General features: G+C 37.2%; 1 protein-coding gene across 1 annotated transcript in view; it reads left to right on the top strand.

Annotated features, from left to right (window-relative positions):
* WDR72 (WD repeat domain 72) overlaps window positions 1–26046 on the top strand; it is a 244202-nt gene that overhangs the window by 10580 nt on the left and 207576 nt on the right. Inside the window, exon 2 of the mRNA XM_030931778.1 lies at window positions 17636–17800. Within this exon, the coding sequence (XP_030787638.1) occupies window positions 17648–17800 (153 nt within the window). The 5' untranslated portion in view covers window positions 17636–17647. The remainder of the gene's footprint in view (window positions 1–17635; window positions 17801–26046) is intronic.

The raw sequence follows: 26046 nt of genomic DNA, 5'->3' as shown, positions 1-26046 counted from the left end.
TTGATTAGGGTGGTGGTTTGCTGGAGTTTGGGGGTGGTTCTTGCAATTTCTTAAAAATGACAATAATGAAGTTTGCTGCATTGATTGACTCTTCCTTTCGTGAAAGTTTTTTTTTTTTTTTTTTTTTTTTAAGGAGTCTCACTATGTTGCCCAGGCTGGTCTCAAACTCCTGGCCTCAGGAAATCCTCATACCTCAGCCTCTCGAGTAGCTGGGATTACAGGCATATGTCACTGTGTTCAGACCTTTTGTGAAGGATTGCTCTGTAGCATGTGATGCTGTCTGATAGCATTTTACCTACAGTAGAACTTTTTCCAAAATTGGAGTCAATACTTTTAAACCCTGCTACTTTATCAGCTAAGTTTGTGTAGTATTCTGAATGTTTTATTTTCATTTCAACTATGTTCATAGCATCTTCACCAGGAGTAGATTCCATCTCAGGAAACCACCTTCTTTGCTCATTCATAAGAAGCAGCTTCTCATCCATTTACATTTTATCAAGACCTTGTAGCAATTCAGTCCCTCTTCAGACTCTACTTTTAATTCTAGTTCTCGTGCTATTTCTACCACGTCTGCAGTTACTTCCTGCACTGGAACTTTGAATCTCTCCAAGTCATCTATGAGGGTTGGAATCAACTTCTTCTCAACTCCTGTTGATGTTAATATTTTGACCTCCTGCTGTGAATCACAAATGTTCTCAAGGCATCTAAAGTGGTGAATCCTTTCCAGAAAGTTTTCAATTGACTTTGTCCAGGCATATCAGAGGAATCTCTACCTATGGCAGCGGTAGCCTCACAAATCGTATAGCTTACATAATAAGAGTTGAAAGTCAAAATTACTCTTTGATCCATGGGCTGTAGAATGGATATTATGTTAGCAAGCATGAAAACAGCATTAATCTCTTGTGCATCTCAGAGCTCTTGGTTGACTTGGTGCATTGTCAATGAACAGTAATGTTTTGAAAGGATTTTTTTTTTTCTTTTTCTGAGCAGTGGATCTCAACAATGAGCATAAAATACTCAGTAAACTATTCTGTAAATACATGTTTTGTCATCCAGGCTTTCTGGTTCCATATACAGAGCACAGGCATTATTCTTAAGGGCCCTAGAATTGTTAGAATGGTAAATGAGCATTGGCCTCAACTTAAAGTCACCAGCTGCATTAGCCCCTAACAAGAGAGTCAGCTTGTCCTTTGAAGCTTTGAAGCCAGGCATTGACTTCTCCATTCTAGCTAGCAAAGTCCTAGATGGCATCTTCTGCCAATAAAAAGGCATTTCATCTACATTGAAAATCTGTTGTTTAGTGTAGCCACCTTCATTAATTATCTGAGCTTAGATCTTCTAGATCACTTTCTGTGGCTTCTCCATCAGCACTTGCTGCTTCATCTTGGACTTTCATGTTATGGAGAAGGCTTCTCTCCTTCAATCTCATGAACTCAGCTAGCTTCCAGCTTTTCTACTGCAGCTTCCTCACTTCTTTTAGCCTTCATAAAATTGAAGAGAGTTAGAGTGCTGCTCTGGATTAGTGTTTGACTTAAGGGAATGTTGTGGCTGGTTTGATCATCTTACCTGATCATTAAAACTTTCTGCATATCAGCAAATGTTTTGGTCTCTGGTCATTCATGTATTCACTGTAGTAGCACTTTCAGTTTCCATCAAAAACTTTTCCTTTGCATTCACAATTTAGCTAATGGGCTGGTATAAAAGGCCTAGCTTTAGACCTGTCTTGACTTTCAACATGTCTTCCTCACTAAGCATAATCATTTCTGACTTTGATTTAAGGTGAGAAAAGTACAACTCTTCCTTTCATTTGAACACTTAGAGGCCATTATAGAATTATTACTTGACCTAATTTTAATAGTGTTTTGTTTCAGGGAACAGAGAAGACTGAGGAGAGAGAGAGAGATAGGGGAATGGCCAGTTGGTGGAACAGTCAGAACAAAAGCTTAATTTACCAATTAAGTTTATCATCTTATATGGGTATAATTTGTGGCACCCCAAAACAATTACAGTGGTGATATTTATGATCACAGACCACCACAACAGATATAATAAAAATGACAAAGTTTGAAATATTATGAGAATTACCAAAATGTGATGCAGAGACATGAAGTGAGCACATGCTGTTGGAAAAAATGGTGCCTATAGATTTGCTTGAGGCAGGGTGGCCACAAACCTTGAATTTGTAAAAAAAAAAAAAAAAACACACAATTATCTGAGAAGTATAATAAAACGAAGTTTTATTCCCTCCCCTGGGGGAAATCCTTTCCAATTTTGACTTCAAGTTCTAATTGTGTTCCCTCCCTGGAGACTCTTGCATTTACATTAACACAGCACCTATCACACTATGGGATGACTTAGGGCAGGCCTGCCTCTTTAGACACCAGTAAACTCCTTGAGGTTTGTGACTTTCTTTGTCTCTCTTGTCCACATCCCTAGAATCCTTGCACAGTCTCTGACATGTAGCAGATAATGAATATTTTTAAACTAAATATATGTAAACAAAGGCAAAGGGACCAAAGAAGAGAAATCAGTTGAAGTCAAAATAAATAAGTATTAATAAAGGAAGTCATTGAGTTGTCAGAAGATGAAATCTGGAATAAAGGTAAAAGGGTTATCAGAGGAGACTAGTGTGGATATCTCAGAAGAAAATAATCGTAAAAATAAGAGAAAGTGATGGAATGTTGAAGTAATGAGGAAGCTCGTGTGTGAGAGACTTGATTTTCTTGGTTAATTGAAAGAAAGGATCATCAACTAGGAGTGCTGGGATATGAGGAATTACCTGTTAGGGTGGAATTTTGAAAGGTAGAGGAAAGGGTTTGACTATGACAGAGGATGAAAGCCACGTTTCCCAATGTGATTTTAGGTAGTACATACCAAGTATTTATGTTAATAGATAAGTATTTCTTTTAATGTGTGTTTTGAAAAATATAACCTGTACATTAAACCTCACGATTTTATGGACACTTATGATTAAGGTGATTCCAAAAAAATATACTTATGTAGCTTAATTTCTTCTTACTTAAGTTTAATTAATACATAAGGCAAGTTAATTTAAAGAGAGATATTAGACAAACAGTTTTCCAGATTGTTTTTGGATATGGGAAAGAAAAACATGACTCAAGACCAGAAATAGGTTTGCAGAATTTGTACACACACAAAACAATTGTTTTGTCTAGTAGCATGAATACGTAGTTAAAATTAATCAAAAGATGACTCCATGGTAGGTACTTTGAGGACCGGGATGGTGTTTTTCTGTTCTTTGCGTTCTCTGCAGCCCAACTAACCACATGGCTATATTTAGTTCTCAATACATATTTGTTGAATTTAATTAAGAATGGTCTAGGACAATGGTATTTTTTGTTTATGTTAGCCACATCTAAGTAAAAAAGAAATGACTTGCACTGTAAATAGAGGGTTAAATGTGGTATAAGCCAAATACATATCCCCTTCTTAAAGCCTGAACTTTGAGCTTTAGACAAGGGGATTGTAGTTTCTTGAGTTTGTGCACTAATTGAATATAAATAAAAGTGAAGTTACCACCCAGAAAGAATTGAATTGTTCTCTCATATTTCTCTTACCACATCTAATGCTCATCTCCTTGACAATGACTGCAAGTAGACACACTTGGCCTTCCTTTGAATGTGTCAGCTCTGTTGCACTACAGCTTATTGAGAGAGAAGGTGAAGTCTGAAGGTAATACTCTGTGAAAATCTTCAACTCTCAAGTCTGGAAGAGCTGTGAACTGTGATGGAAACCTCATCCATGTAGTGAAAGAGATGTGATTTCCTGGCTGTTTTGCTTTATACGTATTCCAGGTCATGAGTGTTTGGAATTCAGAGATTAATTTACACATCTGTTTAATTCCTCCTTTGATCTGTGGGCTGTTTCAGCTTTGACTTTACCTGCTAAGGTATTCTCTATCTAAAACACATTATTTTCTAGAGTTTACTAAGTAGCAGTTAATTACTCAGTGACAACATTTTTGCAGGAGCTTGGCGTTGATGTTGGTTAGGAGTTAATTCTGAAATAGTCATGTTCCAGTGGGTTGACCAGACAGAATGTTATGTGTTATTTAAATATGCCTTGGACGCTCTTTGACCTCGTAGAATTTTTTTTTTTTTTTTTTTTTTTTACCTTTTCTAAGGAGTGATCTAATTGCAATCTGTTGATAAAATAATAACTTCGGCTTCAGAGGCATTTTCAAATAGATTTTGGGTGGACAGGGCTTCTACTGAGACCCATGCCAGCTTGGACTGGCATGTTCTCATGGACTGAAGTCAGGCTCTATGGACTGCAGAGCCTGCTTGCTTCATAGTCTGCTGTGGTTAAAGTAGATCTCATTCTGGCCTACCTGAACACCCAGTTACTTTCTCCAGCTTTCTTCAGTTTCCTTGAGTTCCTTGTTCCTTCATAAAGCTCAACTTTGCCCTCTCCCAAGCTGTTTCCACTTACTAGATAGCTGTGTGACACTGGCCAAACCACCTTACTCTGCTTTCCAATCTATTCATTTGTTTTATAAAGCTTATTAGGGTAAATTTATAATACATTTAATAAACTGCACACTTTTAAAGTGCACAATTCCAAATTGAGTATACAATTTTCACACCAAAGCTCTTTTTATCTCCACCTAAACTCAAAATTTAAAAGCAAAACTCCCTCCTGGGCTAAAGATGACCAAGGTATGTTTTCTGAAAAAAAAAAAAAAAAAAAAAATCTTTAAGTCATTCATCTTGGCCCTTCACAGTGCCTATGAGTTTTGAAGAAAGTAGGTGGGATTCTTCTCCACTTAAGAGATGGAATTCACAGAGGTCACATAACTGTAAGTGGCAGATCTGAGATTCAAACCCAGGCCTATTTTATCTCAAAGCTCATCTTATTCACTGCTCTACTGTATTTACTTTCCTCTTAGTGTTTATTCTGGTTAGGATGTTATTGTTAAAATGCATGGATTGTAACCAGAGACTTTATCCTTGTGTTTCTAGTGGGCTGTCCTCAGTCCAGGGGTTTGAGATTTGTCTATGTTTGTGAGGTTGGTAAAGCAGACTCAGTGTCTGGGTGTGTCCCTGAAGACAGCTATTTATGACAAGGGTAAACAATTCCAGTGTCCAGCAGACACCACCCACAAAACCACATTTGCATCATTATTCTGCTACCCTCAGACAAGTCAGAAAGGTAAAAACAAATTGTTACGGGGAAGAAGATGAAGGTGGGCTGGAGGACGGGAGCTGTGATGGTGTGTTGTTGTTCCTTGTTCTTGCCAGGTGTTGTATTTATGGAGAGAGGATCAGGAAGTGTCAGTTTAGCTTTTAAAGGCAATGAAGACCATGTTGGAGCCTGAATGAATAAGAGGTTTATTACTCTTGTTTTGTTTGACTTTTTTTTTTTTAAAGAACAACCAAAATATCAAAGGAATTTCACATTGCAAATCCCTAAGAATTTCTGATGGTCATGACAGGGACATCTTTGCAATTGTGTGCAAGGAGCAAGTTCCAGATGGGCTGTTGATAGACCTGGTTCAATTTCTGTCTCAGCCACTCATTTCTTTGGTTACTTTGGCCAAGTAACCAACTTCCCTGGGCCTTCATTTATTCATCTATAGAAGGAAGGAGTGGTACTTGTGATTTACAAGGCTCCCTTTTGTCTTCAGCTTAGAGATACCAGAGACCCTACTATGCCTACAGGTCCCAGTTATATTTGAATTTCAGGTGAACAGTACATCTTTTCTATAAGCATGTCTCATACAATAAACAATATTTTTTAGTGTAACCATGTTGCAAATATTACATAGTATATACTATACAAAAATTATTTGTTATTCATCTGAAATTCAAATTTTGCTAGGCATTTTGTATCTTTATTTGCTAAATCTGGCAACCCTAATTTGGCTCGGAGTCATTGATTTAAAGATCATCGTAGAGTTTAGAAGTAATAATAACAAATTGTGTATTTTCATAGCCAAATATTCCAGCATATAGCCACTGTATTTTCAAGAAAAGAAATTGTAGTGTCTTTACTGTAAAAGTAAAGGAGGGAAATCTCACACTCTCAAAGGTATTTCTAGAAAGTGATAGTCATAATTTCTATCCACAGTACAAAATTATAGTGATTCATTGCCTCATCCAGTCAATTCATTCCATGTGCTGAGTGCTGATTATGAACAAGGAATAGTGATAAAAGTTATCTACACAGAGTCACCTATACTCCCATCAGTTCTCCAAGGTAGTTATTTTTTTTCCATTTTATAAATAAGAAAACTGAGGCTCAAAGAATATTTCAAGTTTCTAAGGTGTGGGAAAGGAAGGCAAAAATTTATCTGACTCATTCTATTAATATTTTCTTGCCTTTTTTCTTTACAATAAAGTATATTTTGAATTAAAATAATACAAATAGTGATATGCTGGATACAACCCAATGAGGAACCCAGAATCAGAAACTTTATATTTCTGTGTATTTTGTTAGAACACGAAGAGAGGAACTGGGGTGGTTACGTTCCCCAGAATATGCTTCTCCCAGAGCAACACTATGCTCTGGTCCTAGGAAGGTCACACCACCTTTCCTCCACTTCCTCATCAGCAAAATAAGAGTTCAGCATTACATTCTTCACGTCTCTTCCAATTTCTAGTGAACTCTTGCTTCAGTCTCCAGGTCAAACACATCATATAAGAAATATTTACTGAATGTCACCTATGTGGTAGGCAGTGTGCCAGGGACTAGGGATCAAACAGTGAAAAGACATACCCACCTTTTTCCAGCTGTAATTTACAGTTTTGCAAAGTGTCCCTACAGTGGTGATTTGAGAGGCCCTACGGTTTAGGAGGTGATTGGGAAGTTAACATTGCTAGAGTAGGTAGCCTATTTCTATTTCTATTTTAAAATATATTATTTAAAGAAATTTTCATGTTAAAACAGAACAGTTTGGGAGCTGGCAGGTCATCCTGTGAGTGTGCAACAGTCAGTGGCTCTCAGCAGGACTGCATCACCAGGAGGTTTATTTCTTAAATGTGGATATGGTTTTGTGAACTCTGTAATGGTTTGAACCCTCTATGGCTTTAAATTATTTATATTTCTAGACAAGTTTTACTTAATTCAATGCTTCCCATCCTTCCTCATATCAAAGCATAAACATAGAAAATGATTATTTTTGTATACACCAGGTTGAAAGTTTCAGTTCCTCTCACCACTATAAACTCTTCATAGCTCGTTATGTACCATGGCATGTTGATGGGAGGCCCTGATTTAGTTATTTTATATTGCAATAGAGTGTTGATTATAGAAAGGAGCACAGGGAACTCTGTTATTAAAATCCTGTGTCAATGAGAATGAAAACAGAAACATTACTGTAGATTTACTACAAGAAGGTATTCCTTTGATCTGAAGAGAAGATTCATTTGATAAAGATTTTTTATGTGGAATATCAAACTATCACTAGTATTTTAAAAATCAGTATTAAAACCAGAAATCCTAATGATTTGGAACATTGGATATGGCTTTTTCTAGAAAGTAAAAATATTCACGAGCTTCCTATATTTTGAATGGCTAAAAATCATTTGCAAGTAACAATTTGAAACATCTTTTATTTAGAAACAAATGTGGAAATTATAAACATGAACAGTTTTACTTTATTAACTATAAAAGATAGGAGGTCCCAAAATATATCACAAATGCTGTTTTGGTCTTATTTGATATATACCTAAATTTCAATCAATATTAAATATGTAATACTAAAATAACATGTTTAAATTTAGTATTATGCTTTTATTTCATAGTTATGTATAAATTGCAATGATCTATATATATAATTAAACTCTATAAAATCAGCTTTATAACACTTTCATAATTATTACACCTAAAAAATTTTTTCTTAAAATTTTTTTTCATTATGCCACCAAGAAATGACAAAATTATATACATATATAATGTGAAAATGGTAGGATATATATAAATGCAACTACATAACTAGCAAGTAATTCATTACATTGTTTTTTTACCTACTGGCTGTGAGCTTCCTTAAGCCCATTCATCCTTTCATCTTGAGAATCCAGTGTGGTATCTGAGTAGGCTGCAGTCAAGAATTTGTGTAGGAATTATTTGAGAGTTACTTAAGAGAAGTTTTGTGTCTGTATGTTTGGTTGTTTATATAATTATTTCCATAGCTGTATTGATTATATGATAAAATATTCATTACATTGCTTATATGTTACAAAATGCAATATCAAAATGTACTTAGTACTAAGATGTACTAAGTAATATCTATTAATATTTACCAAGTATTTACATACAAAATGTAATGTACTACAATGTTGTAGTTTGTCCTGTGACTAGAGATCCCCATGAGAGAAATTCATTTGACCTCTATAATATAGGCTCTAACTTTATCCCTATCTGTGGCTATGATGCTTACTTTTTTTGCTTAGCCAAAAGGCCAAGAAGTAATGCTATGTTTCTCTCTCAGTGTTCACTTACTTTTCTCCAGAGGAAGTATTTATTTTGAATTGCCTTTAAATAGACCAGATTTAAAAATTATCCTGCAAAATTCTACCAGCTTGCTTTAGACACCCAAATATTATTGAGGTACTCAAATTTGGTATACAATAATTTTAAATTGAGGGCTATGATAGAGGTTTGTAATCCCTTTCCAAAGACTTCTTTAAAACTTGTCTAGACACATAATTATTTGAAACACAACAGGTGTACTTCTGTCAGGAACGTAACTTTCTCCTCCACACCACAGAGATTCTAATGTAGAGAATTTTTAATCAAATGGTTTTTTTTCCTTTGAGGTTTATTTTCACTTAGAAATTTCGAGGGAATTATTAGGGATATCAGAAGACATGGATTTACTTTCTATCCTATTGATAGCAAGGCACTACGTTTCTGGGGTTACTTTTTAAATTTTGCTGTGAAAAAATAAAGAGTCTGAAAAAAGTGACTTCTGATATGTGCAAGCTTTTAATCAGTTCTTTCTCCTTACTGTATAATTCATTTGGTCTTTCTCAGAATCTCAGAATTAGAGATGATCTTAAGAATTATTTAGATCAGGCCAGGTGCAGTGGCTCACGCCTGTAATCCCAGCACTTTGGGAGGCCAAGGCTGGCAGATCACTTGAGGTCAGGAGTTTGAGACCAGCCTGGCCAACATGGTGAAACCCCATCTGTACTAAAAATACAAAAGTTAGCCAGGTGGCGGCAGGTGCCTGTAGTCCCAGCTACTCGGGAGGCTGAGGCAGGAGAATCGCTTGAACCCAGGAGGCAGAGTTTGCAGTGAGCAGAGATCGTGCCATTGCACTCCGGCCTGGGTGACAGAGCAAGACTCTTTCTCAAAAAAAAAAAAAAAAAAAAAAAAAAAAAAAAAAAAAAATCTGGATCACATTTCTCATCATCAACTTTCTTATAAGTAAGGGGGGGATTACATTAATGATCTAAGGCCACTTGCTGTAAATCCTATGGGAGTTTATGAGTAAAATATGCAAGGTAATATAATGATAGCATAATATGTATATTTATACCCATATGCTTTTGTTTATATCATTGTATTTGTTCCTCATAAGAATAGTGAAATGTAGGCAGCTCAGGTGATAATAACCTAATTTTACTAATTACTATATTTACAATGTGGTAATAAAGGTTATAAATGATAAAAGCAGCCCTGGAAGTACGTCTCTGAATTTCAGGTATGTTGCACTACACATGGCAATCTGGATTGTTCAAGATCAATTCTATTTGTGATTTGATTTCTTGTGGCTTTGGCCTTGGTCCATTTTGTTTTCTAATTTGGTTGTGTTAGGAATCCTGTGGCTATAAAGGTTTTCAACCTGTGAAATGCTTTGATTTACTTTCACCTCCCTAAACTCCAAATGCCTTGTATTTTAACAGGTATGTAAACATTTGTAAATATTGGAATGGGGGGATGTTTTATCATACGTAAGTCTTTAGAACTATATTGAATGTTCTCATTCCTTCATTAATTCAGCACATAGTTACTGAGTGTCTACTTTTGCTGAAACTGCTCTGGACCCTGCGATTATAGCAGTAGACAAATGAGACAGAAGTCTCTGCCCTCAGAAAATTTACAATCTACTGAAAGTGAAGTTGAGGTGAGTTTCATTTGAATAAGAATAAAGCAAAAGTGTCATGGTGAAAAAGTTTGACATGTGGATTATCCAGAAGTATGAGAGCCAAAATGAAAATAATAGTAGTAAGTTATGAATATTACACTCTGCTCTACATTGTGTGCATGATCTCATTTCATTCTCACAACAACACTGTAAGGTATCTATCATTATTATTTTCATATTATAGGTAAGGAAACTGAGGCTCAGAGGGACAAAATGGCTCATATTTAAGTCTAGCCTGATTAAAGTTTACACGCTTAATCCACTCCCTCTCTTTTGGTAGACAGAGCTTAAAAATAATGAAAAGAGGAATTTATTCAACCAATATTTATTTTGTCCCTATCTTCAAAGCACTGTTCTTCAGGCATTGTAGGGAATAGATCAGTGATTAAGAAATGATTCCCATATTTCAGAAGGAATGTAGAAGTAAGAAGCATCAAAATCAGTTGAATCAATTTTTTCAGTAGAAAAGAATATTTTCTACCATGGGATAGGCACTATGCTACGTAAGGAATGATCTCTTTCTTTGTGGGAAGTGTATCACTTCACTGAGGGAGACATCAATGCAGAGCAGATAATTTTCAGGGAGATACAAAACCAGAATACAGGTGGCCAGTTATTGGGTAGACAGTGTTGCAAAGATTCAAGTAAGAGAAGCTAATTTCCCAGAGCAATAGGAATATAAATACTGCACCTCAAGAGTTATTTATCCCTTAGTGTAATGTTAATCATTACAGATATATTAATTCCCGGCAAATGTTCCTCGGAATTTCTTTCTCCTGCTGTTCTACTCAGCAGGCTAGATGAATTTCTTTGGCTAGTTTCCTAGGTAAAGTTTAAAAAAGACACAAGTCCTTGGACAAGAGCCAAAGTGCACGTTGCCCATAAAAAATGCCCAGTTTCCTTTGGAGCAGTGTGACCCAGGAGCTTTCCTTTGTGTACCACTTTTTAATTCTTGGCTAAGCACACATTAGCCAAGCCAAGAGTGAAGGTCAAATGATTTTTGTATGGTGATTTTCATTGTCTCAATACTAAAAGCTGTGGTGAAAAGAGCAATACAAAGTCAGGAGCAGTATTTCTTGGAGCAGAATGTTAGAACACGCCCATGTGTGTCCTTCTCACTACCTGCTTTGCAATCTTCCCTTGTATCCCATTTATCTGGTATTCATGAGAGTGAGCTTTTCCCCAAATGTGAATTTTCCTTATCAATGAAACTTACTATCTATTTAACTCTTGTCTTAGAAATAGTTAAAACTGCTCGTTTCTACTTCCCCCACTTCTTGTAATAGAATATATTGGACATCTCAGCATCTTTTATTCAGACAGGTGGGTGCCATCAGAGGCAGTAATTGTCCCGGGCTAGAGGACTGTGGAGCCTTCAAGAGTGATAGAGATTTAGGCCAATTTGCTCTTACACTAAGGGGCCCAGGACTGCTAGATTCTGCGGCTTTAATGTCAGGTTTTTTGGACTTTTTGATCTCCTTTCTCCTTGCTGATTCACTTTTTTTTTGTGCTTACATCAGTTGAAAATCATTATGTTCCTACTTTCTTCACTTCATTCTCCTTCTGTCTCTCATCTGTTGATTTTAATATAAATGAGCTGTTAAATTAGCTGTCATTTTACTTAGGAGAATTTGTGGAGGTTTGTCCTATGTGCTTTCATATATAAGAATGTATCTGTTAATTCCCCAAGATTACACCTAATATGAAGTTTTTGCTGAAATAAATGTGTATGTGCATAATTTTACATATTTTATTCCATTTTAATGGTTACAGGTATTTGTGTTTCTATTTCATGTTCACTCAGATTTAGTAATCTATGTTTTCTGGCTGGGTACAGTGGCTCATGCCTGTAATCCCAGCACTTTGGAAGGCGTGGAGGGCAGATCACCTGAGGTCAGGAGTTCAAGACCAGCTTCTTCAACAAGGTGAAACACCGTCACTACTAAAAATAAAAAATTAGCTGGGCATGGTGGTGGGTGCCTGTAATCCCAGTACTAGGGAGGCTGAGGCAGGGGCAGCAGCAGGAGAATCGCTTGAACCCGGGAGTGGAGGTTGCAGTGAGCCGAGATCGCGCCATTGCACTTCAGCCTAGGTGACAAGAATGAGACTCCATCTCAAAAAAAAAAAAAAGGTTTGTGATCTATATTTTCTATAAGAATTATTTCACTTACCTTTCCAAATTTTTAACATTAAGTTAATAATATTCTCATTTAAGATATTTGAGTTATACTCATTTTCTCTGTATATTATTTTTGATGTTTTTAGGGTCTTCCTTATCAAGCTTGCCATAGATTTCCTCATGTTATGTCTCTTTTCAACCTGGGTTTGATTTGTAGATTATTTCTTTTCTGTTGTTGTTTTTATAATAATGTATGGTTTTGTCTACATTGTTTCCTTTTGCATTCTTTGTATTTATCCTGCTCTTCTTCTATATAAGATTTTAGTTTGTATGTTATTTACTTATTAATTTGCTGTCTTTTTTCTTAGTAATGTATGTATGTATGTGTTTAAGGCTGTAATTTTTTTTAATACAAAATCTACATTTGGCAAGTTTTATTACACAAAGTTTTCATACTCTTGAGTCTTAGCTACATCGAATTTATATTATGTTTTCTTGGTAGCCCAGGGATCATTTAGAATATTTTTTTTTAGTTTCCAAACATTCAGACAGGGAATATTTCGAACTTTTGTGTTACATGTATGTTGCAGGAGTGGGGAAGGAGGCAATTTCAGATTTTTATTGATTGTGGTCAGATAATGTTTCCTAAATGGTATTAATCCTTTTAGATGTTTTGAGACCTATTTTGTGGTCTAGCAGGGTCATGTCTTTTTAAATGTTGTATGCATGGTTTCATTGAAACGTATTTTTATTTAATTTCTAGGTGCAGGAATCCATACATTTTCATGATGTTACTAATACAAATTATGTGGTTCAAGTATTTAATATCCTTAATTTTTTTTGTCTACTTGATCTATTTATTACTGATTGAGACATGTAAAATGTCTCTCTGTCATAGTTAATTTATCAACTTTTCCTAGTAATTATGCAATATTGTATTTTATGTATTTTGAGACTCTACTTATTTAATCATTCTATAGTGATCACCCCCCCCCCCCCAACAGTGGTTTTGCTTTAAGGCCCATTTTGTCCAATATTACGTCAGTTTTCTTTTATTACCATTTGCCTGGTACATTCTTATTCACCTGTTTATTTTCAACCTTTCTGTGTTAATACTTTAGGAATCTTTTGTAAGTAAGATATAGTAGAACATATTCTAATTGAGAATTTTTGTCTTTTAACTAGTAACTTTAATCCATTTATTCATTCTGTTGCTAGCATTATTTATTTTGATGCTCAAATTGTCCATGGTTTGGCTGGTGGGGGCTCCTTCAAGCAGACTTCTGTGTCCCTTTGATATATCCTCACTCTTTGAGCACTTCCTTGTTTTAAGAGCAATTTAGTCCAGTATCATCTTGTGTTTCCCTGCTCCAGGGCTGGAGTCAACCAGTTTCCCAATAAAACCTGATTCCTTTTTAGTGTAGAATAGTATTTAGAGATGCTACGTAAGCTCACTGCTATTGGAGTGTTGCTTCTCCCAGGACTTCAGCCAACAGAGATGGCAAGTCTGCGTGTGTGTGTGTGTGTGTGTGTGTGTGTGTGTTTTACATCTACCTTTATTTTACACCAATTCCTCTAATTCGACTCCAGTATCATAGGGATCATTCAAGTTTTTTCCTTTCCATATTTCTAACTCTTTTTTCTAGCGGTAAGAAATCTGGTTCTTGTTATAAATGAGCAATATAGTAATTATTTGATCAGTCTGTTATGTAACCAATTTCCTGTAAATGTGCTGCCCTGTCCCCTGTGTGGATGCCCTCCTGATCATTTTATGGCTTTAACACTCCTTGTGGACCTGTCAGCTGCCTAATGTGTGAATATCCTGTTTACCCCTGTATTCCTTTACTATGTCTGATTACACTTTCAGGCAACAACCTTTCTGATCCTACCAGTGTTCTCAGGATGCTGAACATCCTCCAGTGTGCATGCATGCCTTCCTATCCTCCTTGGGCTTCAACACTTTGTGCCAGACCATGACTGTAAATGGACGTCCTCCTTACCCTGCCCAGGCTCTGGCTCCTCACAGCAGGGCCACTTCCTTCACTGTCCTCACCGCTAGTAGACTCATGACACTCCTTGTTGACGAACCTCATTATGTGAGCTCCTTTCTCACTTGTTCCTGCTCCAATACCCAGTGCCATACAGCCCTGTATACATTATTCCTCTTCACCCTGCTTAGGGGCTGCAACTCACATGCGGTTGCCCATCACATGCAGCTGCCCCCACATTTGGACACCTCACTCACCATCCCTGGGCTCTGACTCCACTGTCTTCCTATCCTGACACCCTCCTCATACTATTTGAACTCCAACACTCTACTCTTGCTCTGTTCTGTTAATACTCAATGGCTTTAGGAGTGAATTAGCAAAGAAGGGAAAAGGTTCTATCATTTTGGGAGCTTATATTAGATAAATATGGGGTCTTTTCACTTAGCATTTATATCTCTTAACATCTCTGATTAGTCTTAATGTCTCTGAATTCTTTTTACTCAACATTTTCAGGGTTTTTTTAAAATGACTTCTTGCTGTATTCTGGGACATTTCCTGAAAATTGTATTGAAGTTAATTATTCTCCCTTCACTTGAGTCTATTCTGACTTGTCCTTTTGAGATTTGTTATATTTTAACGATTATGTTTTATTTCTAGAAGTAATATTTGTTTCTTTTAAAAGTCTACCTTTTTGTAGGCTTTTTTTCTTTGGGTTTTTAATTTCATCTGTTGTCTATTTATTGATTTATAATAATTTATTATTTGTTCTTCTTTTGAAGTATGTTTTAGATTGTTCACTTATTATTAGTTCCTGGGGTACTAATCTTTCTGTTTGCTCATGGTTTATCTTGAATGTTTTGTAATTTTTTATTGTAAGATTATTTGCTACTGGGGCTACTTGTTTTACAGAAATCCCATTCACTCTCGATAGTGAGAGTGTCTTTCAGAATGCCTTAAGTAAAACATTCAACAACTTTATTGAAGTGTAATTGACACACACAATATTTGTGTGTCTACATAAATGCATTTATAGTATAAAATTTCATTAAGTTTTGATATATGTATACACTCACGAAACCATTACCATAATTAAATTAATGAACTTATCTACCACCTTCAAAAGTTTTCTTACTCCCCATTGTAATCTCACTCTTCTCTGTTCTTTCTTTCCCTGAGCAATCACTGACCTCTTTCTGCCAAACTGTTTTCCATTGTACATTCCTACCATCAATGTCTGAGTTCCGGTTGCTGTACATTCTTCTTAATACTTGTCATGGTCTTTTTTTTTTTTTCCCCCCTGTCTTGCTCTGTAGCCCAGGCTGGAGTGCAGTGGCGCAATCTCAGCTCACTGCAACCTCCACCTCCTAGGTTCAAGCGATTTCCCCACCTCAGCCTCCCGAGGTGGGATTACCAGTGTGCGCCACCATGCCTGGCTAATTTTTGTATTTTTAGTAGAGAGGGAGTTTCACCATGTTGGTCAGGCTGGTCCCGAACTCCTGGGCTCAAGTGCTCCACTCACCTCGGCTTCCCAAAGTGCTGTGATTACAGGCCTGAGACACTGAGCCTAGCCATTAACATTTGCCATGGTCTGTGAAAAAAATTTAGATATTCAAATAGGTCTGTAGTGTTTCTCACAAGCCTCCCAACAGTATCATTGAACTGGAAACAATTTTGTATGTATAATTATTAATAAAATATTATGTATAATTCCAGAATCCCCATGTGAAGAAATCCTTTCTGGAATTATCTGTAATACTTTTTTATTTTAAAACTCCCAACCCATTTGTACTTCAGGCTTGACAGATTTTTCTTGGGAGATTTGGAAATACACTTTCTTATCTTCCTGGGGTAGTTTTTCTGTTCCCCTTTCATTGAGCAAGGCCACTTCTGAGAGCTTTGCTTCCTATCCTTATATAGGGATTAACATTGCAAACTCCTAGCCAAAAAAGCCACATACTAATTTAGTTCCAATACTTATTGTATCGGTTTTCAGGTTTCTCTTAGTGTTTCACTGCTTGGGATTTTCTAGACTTATTTATAAGCTTGGTCATGAAGCAGCAACTTAAAAATAGGTATAATGCATTTTTCTCTGTGTTTGAAGCAGAAGAAGGTCCATGTTCTGGTTACAATATTATTGAAATCAAAACTCTCTGGTTAGCTTTGTTGTATGATTAATATGTATAATCCTGGCATTCAGAATTACAATGCTCAGAACATTTCCTATAGAAACTTTGGCCTCGTGGTGCCTGCATATGGCAGTTAGAATAATGCAAGTGTATCATAGACTAGATAGACTAACATATTGACCTAAGAAGTGAAAATGGGGAACTAGATACTGAATTCCAGACAATGGAACTACAAGGAAAATTTGTGTTCATAGTGTCAGTGCACACCCATGTTTATGTATATTTGTGTGTGTAGACATATATAATTGAACATTAGAAACAACATGTATCATAAGTTTTAAAAATTTATATTGGTATTTACCCTTTTGGTGGCTTAGCAACAGAAATCCTGTAGGACAGAAGGCTGTCATTTTCTTGACTTTCTCAAAGCAATGTGGGAAGTATGCTTGGCCCTTTTCTCCTCTCTTTTTGATATTTTTAATGGGATTAAATATATAAAGCTAAATTGCCTCCCAAAATTGTTTGTGTTTCAGGAACGAATGACCATTTGGGGAGAATATTTAACTCAGTGTTTCACAAAATGTAATGCACACATCACTGAGTGATACTTTGGGTGGTCATAGGCAACATTTATTTATACTTACGTATTCATTTTAACCCTTGCAACTAACATAAGAATGTAGTAATTTCGTAAAGATTATTGTTCAGGAAGATACCAAGTATAAAAATAGGTAAAATAAAAATTATTACTAAAATAGAATATGGCAGAAATCATGACAGTCATACATGAATCTTTGAAGACTAGGAAACACTGTTTTTATGGAAAAGATTTATTTTTTTAATAACAAATTCACCAATTTCAGGTATTTATTACCTAGATGAGGAAACATTTCTAGGGAGAGAGAGCTTGCAAAGCTGACTTCAAATTATACCATGTAGACAGCTGTATGCTGCTTGAGAGACCCAGCAGGACTTTGTAGCAAGTTAGATGTAGCCATAGGAAGAGCTGGGTGTGAAGTGAATAGACTGTTCCTTTCTTTCTCTTCATCGATAATAAGGAATTAAAAGATAATTCATTCTTTTTTGATGAATTCGCAGCATGCATGGTAATTTCAGTGTCTGATGACTACTTTCTCTTCTAACTGATGGGGAAGCACCCTTTTCCATAGCCCTGGGAGAACACGTCATTGAAGTTTGGGTCATCATAAATCCGCTTTGTAATATTATCAGTTTCCGCAAATTTCAAAAAGGTGACCATGTATGCTTCTTTCATTCTTTGTATTTTCAGGATTCGCCCAAAATGAGGACTTCCCTGCAGGCAGTGGCACTCTGGGGACAGAAGGCCCCTCCCCACAGCATCACTGCCATCATGATCACTGATGACCAGCGAACAATTGTGACTGGAAGTCAAGAGGGTCAGCTCTGTCTGTGGAATCTCTCACATGAACTAAAGGTTAGTGAAAGCTACTGATACTGAGACAGACACCACTCACAAAATAGGCACAACTTGCATTTTCTGTCTGCAATGACAGTGGAAGATTTGCATGATTGTTAAAAAGATGCTTATTAAAGTAATAAATTGATTTTACTTCTGAATTTTGAGAAAATAAAGTATTATATGATTGATCAAGATCATGTTTGATAATTATATTATGAATATTGCTAATCTTAGCTACCAGCTAAGTGTTATCATCCTTTAAGCTATACTGAGTTTTACTATTTTGTATCCTGAATTATATGTTTAAGTAACTGAACTACAGGCATGTAAGTATAATTCTAAAAATTATGGCTCATTAATCTAAACAAAGGGCACCCTTGAAAGCCACGATTAACTAAATGAGTAATATCTTAATTATCTGGGTGTTTCTACTGGTTTGGCCTGCTTGCTATTCTTTTAGTCTCTGCCTGCCTGTGATTTTTGCAGATCACATCAAAATGCTCTAAATCCAATTTACTATTGTCATCCTTCTGTTTCAGAACCTGACCTCACCTAGGATTTGGCCCATTGATTAGCAATTAATTGTCCCTGTCTCAAGTCATAAACATTTAACATATCGGAATAGATATTTGCTTAACTCTAGCAGTCTCTAGACCCAATTTGAACATTTAAACTAATGATGTAGTTAAAGTATACTGCCCTCATTAAGAAGCCTTTTAAAGATCAAAGACTATTTTTACCCTTTAAAGTTTGTCACTTTAAAACCTAAATTAACAATTAATTGTAATTCTATTTTATAGTATAATTAATTAACATCTCCCATCACTGAACAGTTCTACTACAGGACTGCCAAGAACTGCATAGCAGACAGCTCAGCTCAATGTTAATGAACGTTCTTGAAGGAAGGATGGGTATTATTGCAACGGTTGTGCTTTAAAAATAGTGGCCGCCTTTGAAAATTAAAACATTAATTTTCTATTATAGTTTAAACTCTGACTTCTAGGTGACTAAAATGTCTTACTTATTTTCAATGTTGAAGTGTATTATTTTCTGGGTGGAATAGTTGTGTAATAATATGTAGGTTACTATAAGCTTAAGAAATCTGGAATTCTAGCATCTTCATATTTATGAAGGCATTGCTAATATTTATTCAACATTTGTTTAGCATACATTTGTTGTTTGCATGCTGTAAATTGTGTGGTATGGTGGGTACTCATTCGTAAGTTCAAATGTGAATGATAAGACCTGGTGCTGACTGCCCAGGAAGTTACGATGCAGTACAGAAAAAAATGGGCTACTGTGGCACAGTTATGATATAAGGTACTGTAAGTAGGGAATGGTCTGCACTCCATATTCAGTGGAGAAGTTATGCCATGCATCTCTTAAGAGCAAGTCCTCTGCTTGGATTCAGAGTAGTGGTGCTTACAGGGGGCAGTTTTCCTCCCAAGAGACATCTGTTACTATCTACACACATTTTCGTTGTAACTATTGAAGGACGAGAGATACTGGTGGCATGTAGTGGGTGGAGCCGGAGATACTACAAATGTCATATAGTGCACATGGCAATTCCTCACAATAAATAATTTTTCCATTCCAAATGCCAAGAGTGCTGATACAGAGAAATCCAGGGATAGAGATATGGGCTGGGAATAGGAATTAGATTGGTGAGAGTGGAAGAAGCAAAGTTATTCTACATTAAGGAGACTGCCTGTGCTTAGAGGAAAGGGAGGAGCTGTCTGTTGCCTTAACCTAGGTGTGAAAAAGGATCAAAGAGAGGTAAGTCCAGAGGGGAAGACGGGCCTGGAGAAGTTTAGATGACAAGTGAAGGAATTTATATTGAATTCTCGAGAGCTATTGAGGAGATTTAAGTTGGGGATGGGATCAGCTTTGTGTTTTTGAAATTCACTGTGAGGACATTGTGCAAAAGTTAATTACACAAACAAGTTATTGCTTAGTATGAATGTGAGATACTCCATGTAAAGATTTTCCTGAACGTTTTCTATGGCTAACCATAGAGCCAGATTGAATAAACAGCATCTCTTATTTTCCCATGAATCTCGCCCCCACATTGCAACTGATCAACTATTAGTAGGAAAAACTCCAGACTGAAAAAAAATCAAGGGCATTTTTCAGTTCTCAACAAGTCCTCTTGTTATCCATAAGGTGGTCAAGTGAGTAGTTTAATGGGTTAATGCTTCGTGGTTTAATTTTATTTTTGTTTAAAAATGTGTATATAAAGGAATGATTTGGGTAAGGATAGAAAAAAAGGAGTCCTTGAGGACACAAGAGACTGTAAAAAGGACATAACTATATGGGTGACTGAGTCACTGTAGGGCAGCATCTCAGGGAGAGGATGGTAGGAAGAAGAGAAGGAACTCGGGCATGGGAGGTTGTAAAGTGAACAGGGAGCCATTTATTTTCTCTTCATATTAAATTTGGAAAGTTCTTTCCCCCTCCAAAAGTACATAGGTAAGAGAATACATCAGGTTCTGTGGTCTTAAACACTCGCTTGCCACCATGCAAAATGGAAAGACAAACCAGGGACACTTATTTGCGCTGTCATTTGGGAAACTACACAGGTACTTTTTGTTCTAGGCACAAATCCTCCTCCAAGTCTCTCGGAGTCCAGTGTGGGAGACAGATTTGTAAACAGGAAGTTGTAAGGCACTGAGACACTTTCCATCTCTATGAATTTGACTATTCTACATACCTCCTGTACAGTGGAATCATACAGTATTAGTCTGTTTGTGATTGGCTATGTAGTATAATGTCTTCAAGGTTCATTCATGCTGGAGCATATGACAGTATTTCCTTTCTTTTGAAGTTTGAATAATAGTCCACTGTATGTGTATACCACATTGTCTTTATCTGTTCATCTACAGATACATACATGGGTTGCTTCCACCTTTTGGCTGTTGTGAATGATGCTGCTATATACATGGGTGCACATGTAGCTGTATCCTTGCTTTCAACTATTGGGTACATACTGAGAAGTGGAATTCCTGGTTCATATAGTAATTCTATTTTTGAAATTATTTTTAATTGACACATAATTGTACATACTTATGGGGTGGTAATTCTATTGTAAATTTTTTGAGGCACTCCTATGGTGGCTGCACACTTTGCATTCCCATCTGCAGTGCACAGAGCAACCAGTTTCCCTGTATCCTCACCAGTGCTAGTTACTTTTTTTTTTTTTTTGTAATAGTCATTCTAATGGGTGTGAAGTGGTATCTTGTTATGGTTTTGAATGGAAAGCCTTTCTGAGAGTGATGCTTGAGCTGAGTTCTAAAGAATGCACAGGAATTGAAGGTTAGTTTGCAGACACAGGGAATGACAAGTGTGTGTGAAAGACGTGAGCATTTTGCCTTAAGGGAAATGGCAAAAGTAGTTGAGTAGACCTGGAGCATACATAGTGAATTAGAGGTGACAGGCTCATCTGGAAAGGACAGGATGAGTCCAGCATGGAATTCCACAGGTTGAAGGGTTTATAAATTTTGTTTTGTTTTTTCACTAGATAGAGCTAACAGCACAAGATAAGTAAAAGCAGTGGCGATTTTGAGGGCTTTAGAGGATATTTTATGTAAGATGGCATAATACTATTTAATTGTATCTGGGTTTTAGAAGATCACTTGCTAGCAATGTGAAGGGCATATTGGAGAGAGGGGGAGATGACATCAGGGACAGGGACTATGGCTATCAGACTTCTACTGTAACTTATTCAAGAAAGGTTTTTTTTTTTTTTTTGAGACGGAGTCTCGCTCTGTCGCCCAGGCTGGAGTGCAGTGGCCAGATCTCAGCTCACTGCAAGCTCCGCCTCCCGGGTTCACGCCATTCTCCTGCCTCAGCCTCCCGAGTAGCTGGGACTACAGGCGCCCGCCACCTCGCCCGGCTAGTTTTTTGTATTTTTTTAGTAGAGACGGGGTTTCACCGTGTTAGCCAGGATGGTCTCGATCTCCTGACCTCGTGATCCGCCCGTCTCGGCCTCCCAAAGTGCTGGGATTACAGGCTTGAGCCACCGCGCCCGGCCTCAAGAAAGGTTTTGAGGATAAACCAAATCAGTGGCAGTGAGGATGAAGCAGAGATGAAAACTGGAAAGACATTAAGAAGACAGAATGGACAGAACTGAGAAACTGATTGGATGTAGGGTAAGGGAGCAAGAACAGCCAAGGATCTTTCCCAGATTTGGGGTTTGGGAGCTGGGTGGGACTGGTAGAATGATGGTATTATTCATTTGCATATGGGATAAAAGGGATTGGAGAATAGGAATGGGGAGGGGAAAAGGTGGTGTAAATTCTGCATATCTCAGAGTGTCCAAGTATTCAATAGGGGATTGAAGATGTGCCTCATCTTTCCTTGACCATGTGCAGTGGGATGGCAGGGTGCAGGGGACCTAGAGAATAAGTGTCTCCCTCTCTTGGGCTTCTCACTGCATGCCTAGGTTATACATTCTGTCTTCGAGTCCAAAGTCTGACTCCCATAGCCCTCTAGTTTCCCCAAAATTTTGTAAAGTCTACCAGTGAGGAGCTTCTCCAAATCCCATGCCAGCAAATTCCTTACTTGGGTTTTCTGGTATTGATTGCTGGTTTTCTTCACACCTTTAAGCATAGAGAAAGGTGAGGTGAGTATCCTCTCAGATAGACTCCCTTAGTATTGCTATGTTCTGCTCTTCCGCCTGTCTAACACTCAGAAGGAAACAACAAAATGAAGAAGAGCAATGTGTGGAGAAAAAGAATGGAGATCTGAGTCAAGTGCCAGCCCTGATATTTACCAACTCTGTGATACTGGGCAAAGGACTTACATTCTTTGAGCTTCAATTTCCTCACCTGTGAAATGGGGATTTAAACACTGCCCTGTGATTGTGTTTTTGTCTGGAATATAGTAGATGTTCACTGATGTGGTTTTGGCTGTGTCCCCATCCAAATCTCATCTTGAATTGTATCTCCCACAATTCCACATGTTGTGGGAAGAACCCAGTGGTTGATAATTGAATCATGATGCTGTTCTTTCCTGTGCTACTCTCGTGAAAGTGAGTTAGTCTCACAAGAACCCAGTGGTTGATAATTGAATCATGATGCTGTTCTTTCCCGTGCTATTCTCGTGAAAGTGAGTTAGTCTCACAAGATATGATGGTTTTAAATAGGGGAGTTTCCCTGCCCAACCTCTCTCTTTTCCTGCTGCCATCCAGATAAGATGTGATTTGCTCCTCCTTGCCTTCCACCATGATCGGGAGGCCTCCCCAGCCATATAGAACTGTAAGTCCATTAAACTTCTTTCTTTTGTAAATTGCCCAGTCTCAGGTATGTCTTTATCAGCAGTGTGAAAACAGACTAATACATTCATCAAGTTGTGTGTTCTTCTCAGTCTCCCATTGTGCTGTTGGAAGTACCTGGAGGTGAGGGTGGTGGTCAGGAGGAACCAATGCTTCATAAAAGTAGAGCTAATGGACAACAGGAAAGGTCTCCTGGATTTCATCATGGCAATGACTAAGTGTGATTGTAGAATTTTTAAATTTTGTTATTCTTCATGGCAGTTCTACAACATGGTAAATGAGGAAATTTTAGTGAACTGTCTTAGCTTATTCAAATATATATGGGGATTTAGTAGTAGAATGAGGACTTTATATGAAAGGCCATGATATTCTGTTCTGATGTTTTGTCCACGGTAGATTTTCTCTGGATGAGGGAATATCCTTGATGTTCCCTCCTTTATTGCTTAATTTGGCTTTTAATAGCCTGGAAAGGCATTAAATGCCCAGGGATATGCACCCGTGAGCGTGATGACAGGGAGAGATGGTAGGTTGTTCTCCGAGATGGAACCTTCTGGACCTCTCAGGTAAAAGGTAGAGCGAACTTGAATTGTGTAGGATTCTAATCAACCACAAAACACTTCTTGTAGCACTAAAAAGTTAATCTGACAGCAGACCTTTTAAGAGGGAAATATCTCTGATTATGATAGAAGTGATATAAAGGCAGAGAACAATTACGTCATGAAATAATTTGTCCTCATTCATATGGGTGAGTTATCATCTATGTATGTTTGTATAGTTCAGAAAAAACATAATTCATGTTAATTCATTTGGAAAATAGATTTTTATTACCCACAAGATATTTGGTAGCTATTCAAATTCAATTTTTGATCTTTTAATTTTTTTGAGACAGAGTCTCACTCTGTCGCCCAGGCTGGCGTGAAGTGATGAGATCCACTACAGCCAGCTAATTTTTGTATTTTTAATGGAGATGGGATTTCACTATGTTGGCTAGGCTGGTCTCGAATGTCTGACCTCAAGTGATCCACCCGCCTCAGCCTCCCAAAAGTGCTGGGATTACAGGTATGAGCCACCGACTGCACTGGGCCAATGTTTGGTTTATTAGTGACAACTCCTTCTCCATCTGAGGAGATCTTAAATGTTTTCTGTTTTGTAATTTAATTTTTGTCATCTTGTTTTACAAAATAACAAAGAATGTACTTCTTTCACACTTGAGATAGTGGGGGAATTAGCCCTCTGTGCCATATGTTTTAAATTTTCATGCAGGAGAAAAACATTGGGTGTTTGTTTTTTCTTGAGATGGGATCTCACTCTGTCAACCAGGCTGGAGTGTGGTGGCATGAGCTCAGCTTTCTGCAGCCTTGACCGTCGGAGCTCAAGTGATTCTCCCACCTTAGCCTCCTTAGTAGCTGGGATCACAGGTGTGTGCCACCATGCCCAGCTAGTTTTTTTTTTTTATTATTTGTAGAGATGAGGTCTCACTACATTGCCCAGGCTGGTCCTGAATTTCTGGACTCAAATGATCCCCTTGCCTCTGCCTGCCAAGGTGCTGAGATTATAAACATGAACCACCATGCTTGGCCAGCATCGGTATTTTAAAGAATCATTTTAGTTAAAATTTTGTTTTTAATGTAGAAAGGTTAATTTTAGTATTCCTGATGCAGGAACATAAATAAGATCTTTTTAAAAAGTATTTCAATAGACTATTTTTGAAAGCAGTTTTAGGTTTAAAGCAAAATTGACTGGAAGGTACAGGGAGTTTCTATACATACCTGATCAGCCCTGCCCCACTCCCAACACACATGTACACACGGTCTCCTTCACCATTAATATCCCACACTAGAGCAGTATATATATTTTACAACCAGTTAACCTACATATAATCAAGTATTGGCTCACTCTTGGTATTGTACATTCTTTGGATTTTGACAAATGTATAATGTCATGTATCTTTTTTTTTCCCCCCCTTGAGATGGACTTTCACTTTGTCGCCCAGGCTGTAGTGCAGTGGCTCAATCTCAGCTCACTGCAACCTCCACCTCCCAGGTTCAAGCAGATATACTGCCTCAGCCTCCCAAGTAGCTGGGATTAAGGCCCATACTACCACTCCTGGCTAATTTTTATATTTTTAATAGATATGAGGTTCGTGCTGATAGCCAGGCTCATGTATCCATTATTATAGTATCGTACAGAATAGTTTCATTGCCCTAAAAATTCTCTGTGCCCCATCTATTTATCTCCTGCTCCCCACAAACCCCTGACAACCACTAATGTTTTTATTGTTTGCTAAGTTTTGCCTTTTCCACAGTGTCATATAGTTAGAATCGTAAAACCTTTTCAGATGAGCTTCTTTCATTTAGTAATACACATCAACGGTTTTTCCATGTCTTTTCATGGTTTGATAGCTCATTTCTTTTTAGTGCTGAATAATATTTCATTGTATAGATGTACCCTAATTTATCTGTTTGCCACTTGAAGTGTATCTTGGTTGCTATCACATTTTGGCAATTATGGATAAAGCTACTGTAAATATTTGTGTATAGATTTTTGTGTGGACGCAACTTTTCAACTTATTTGGATAAATGTCAATGAGCGTGATTGCTGTGTTGTGTGGTAAAAATATGTTTAGTTTTATATGAAACTACTGAACTCTTTTCCAAAGTGGCTGTCCTGTTTCACATTCTCACCAGCAATGAGTGAGAATTCCTGTTGCTCCACATCCCGGCCAGCATTTGATATTGCCAGTGTTCTGGATTTTGGCCATTTTGATAGGTGTGCTGTGGTTTCTCATTGTTTTTTAATTTGCACTACTGTTATGACATATGATATGGAGCATATTTTTATATGTTCACTTGCCATCTGTATGTTTTCTTTGGTGAGGTGTCTGCTCAGATGTTTTGACAATATTTTAATCAGGTTTTTAACTTTCTTATTGTTGAATTTTAAGAGTTCTTTGTGTATTTTGGATAATAGTCCTTTATCAGGTACGACT

This window comes from Rhinopithecus roxellana, chromosome 5, assembly GCF_007565055.1.
Source record: "Rhinopithecus roxellana isolate Shanxi Qingling chromosome 5, ASM756505v1, whole genome shotgun sequence".
Taxonomy (NCBI): Eukaryota; Metazoa; Chordata; class Mammalia; order Primates; family Cercopithecidae; genus Rhinopithecus; species Rhinopithecus roxellana.
This window is presented reverse-complemented; position numbering and strand designations above follow the sequence as displayed.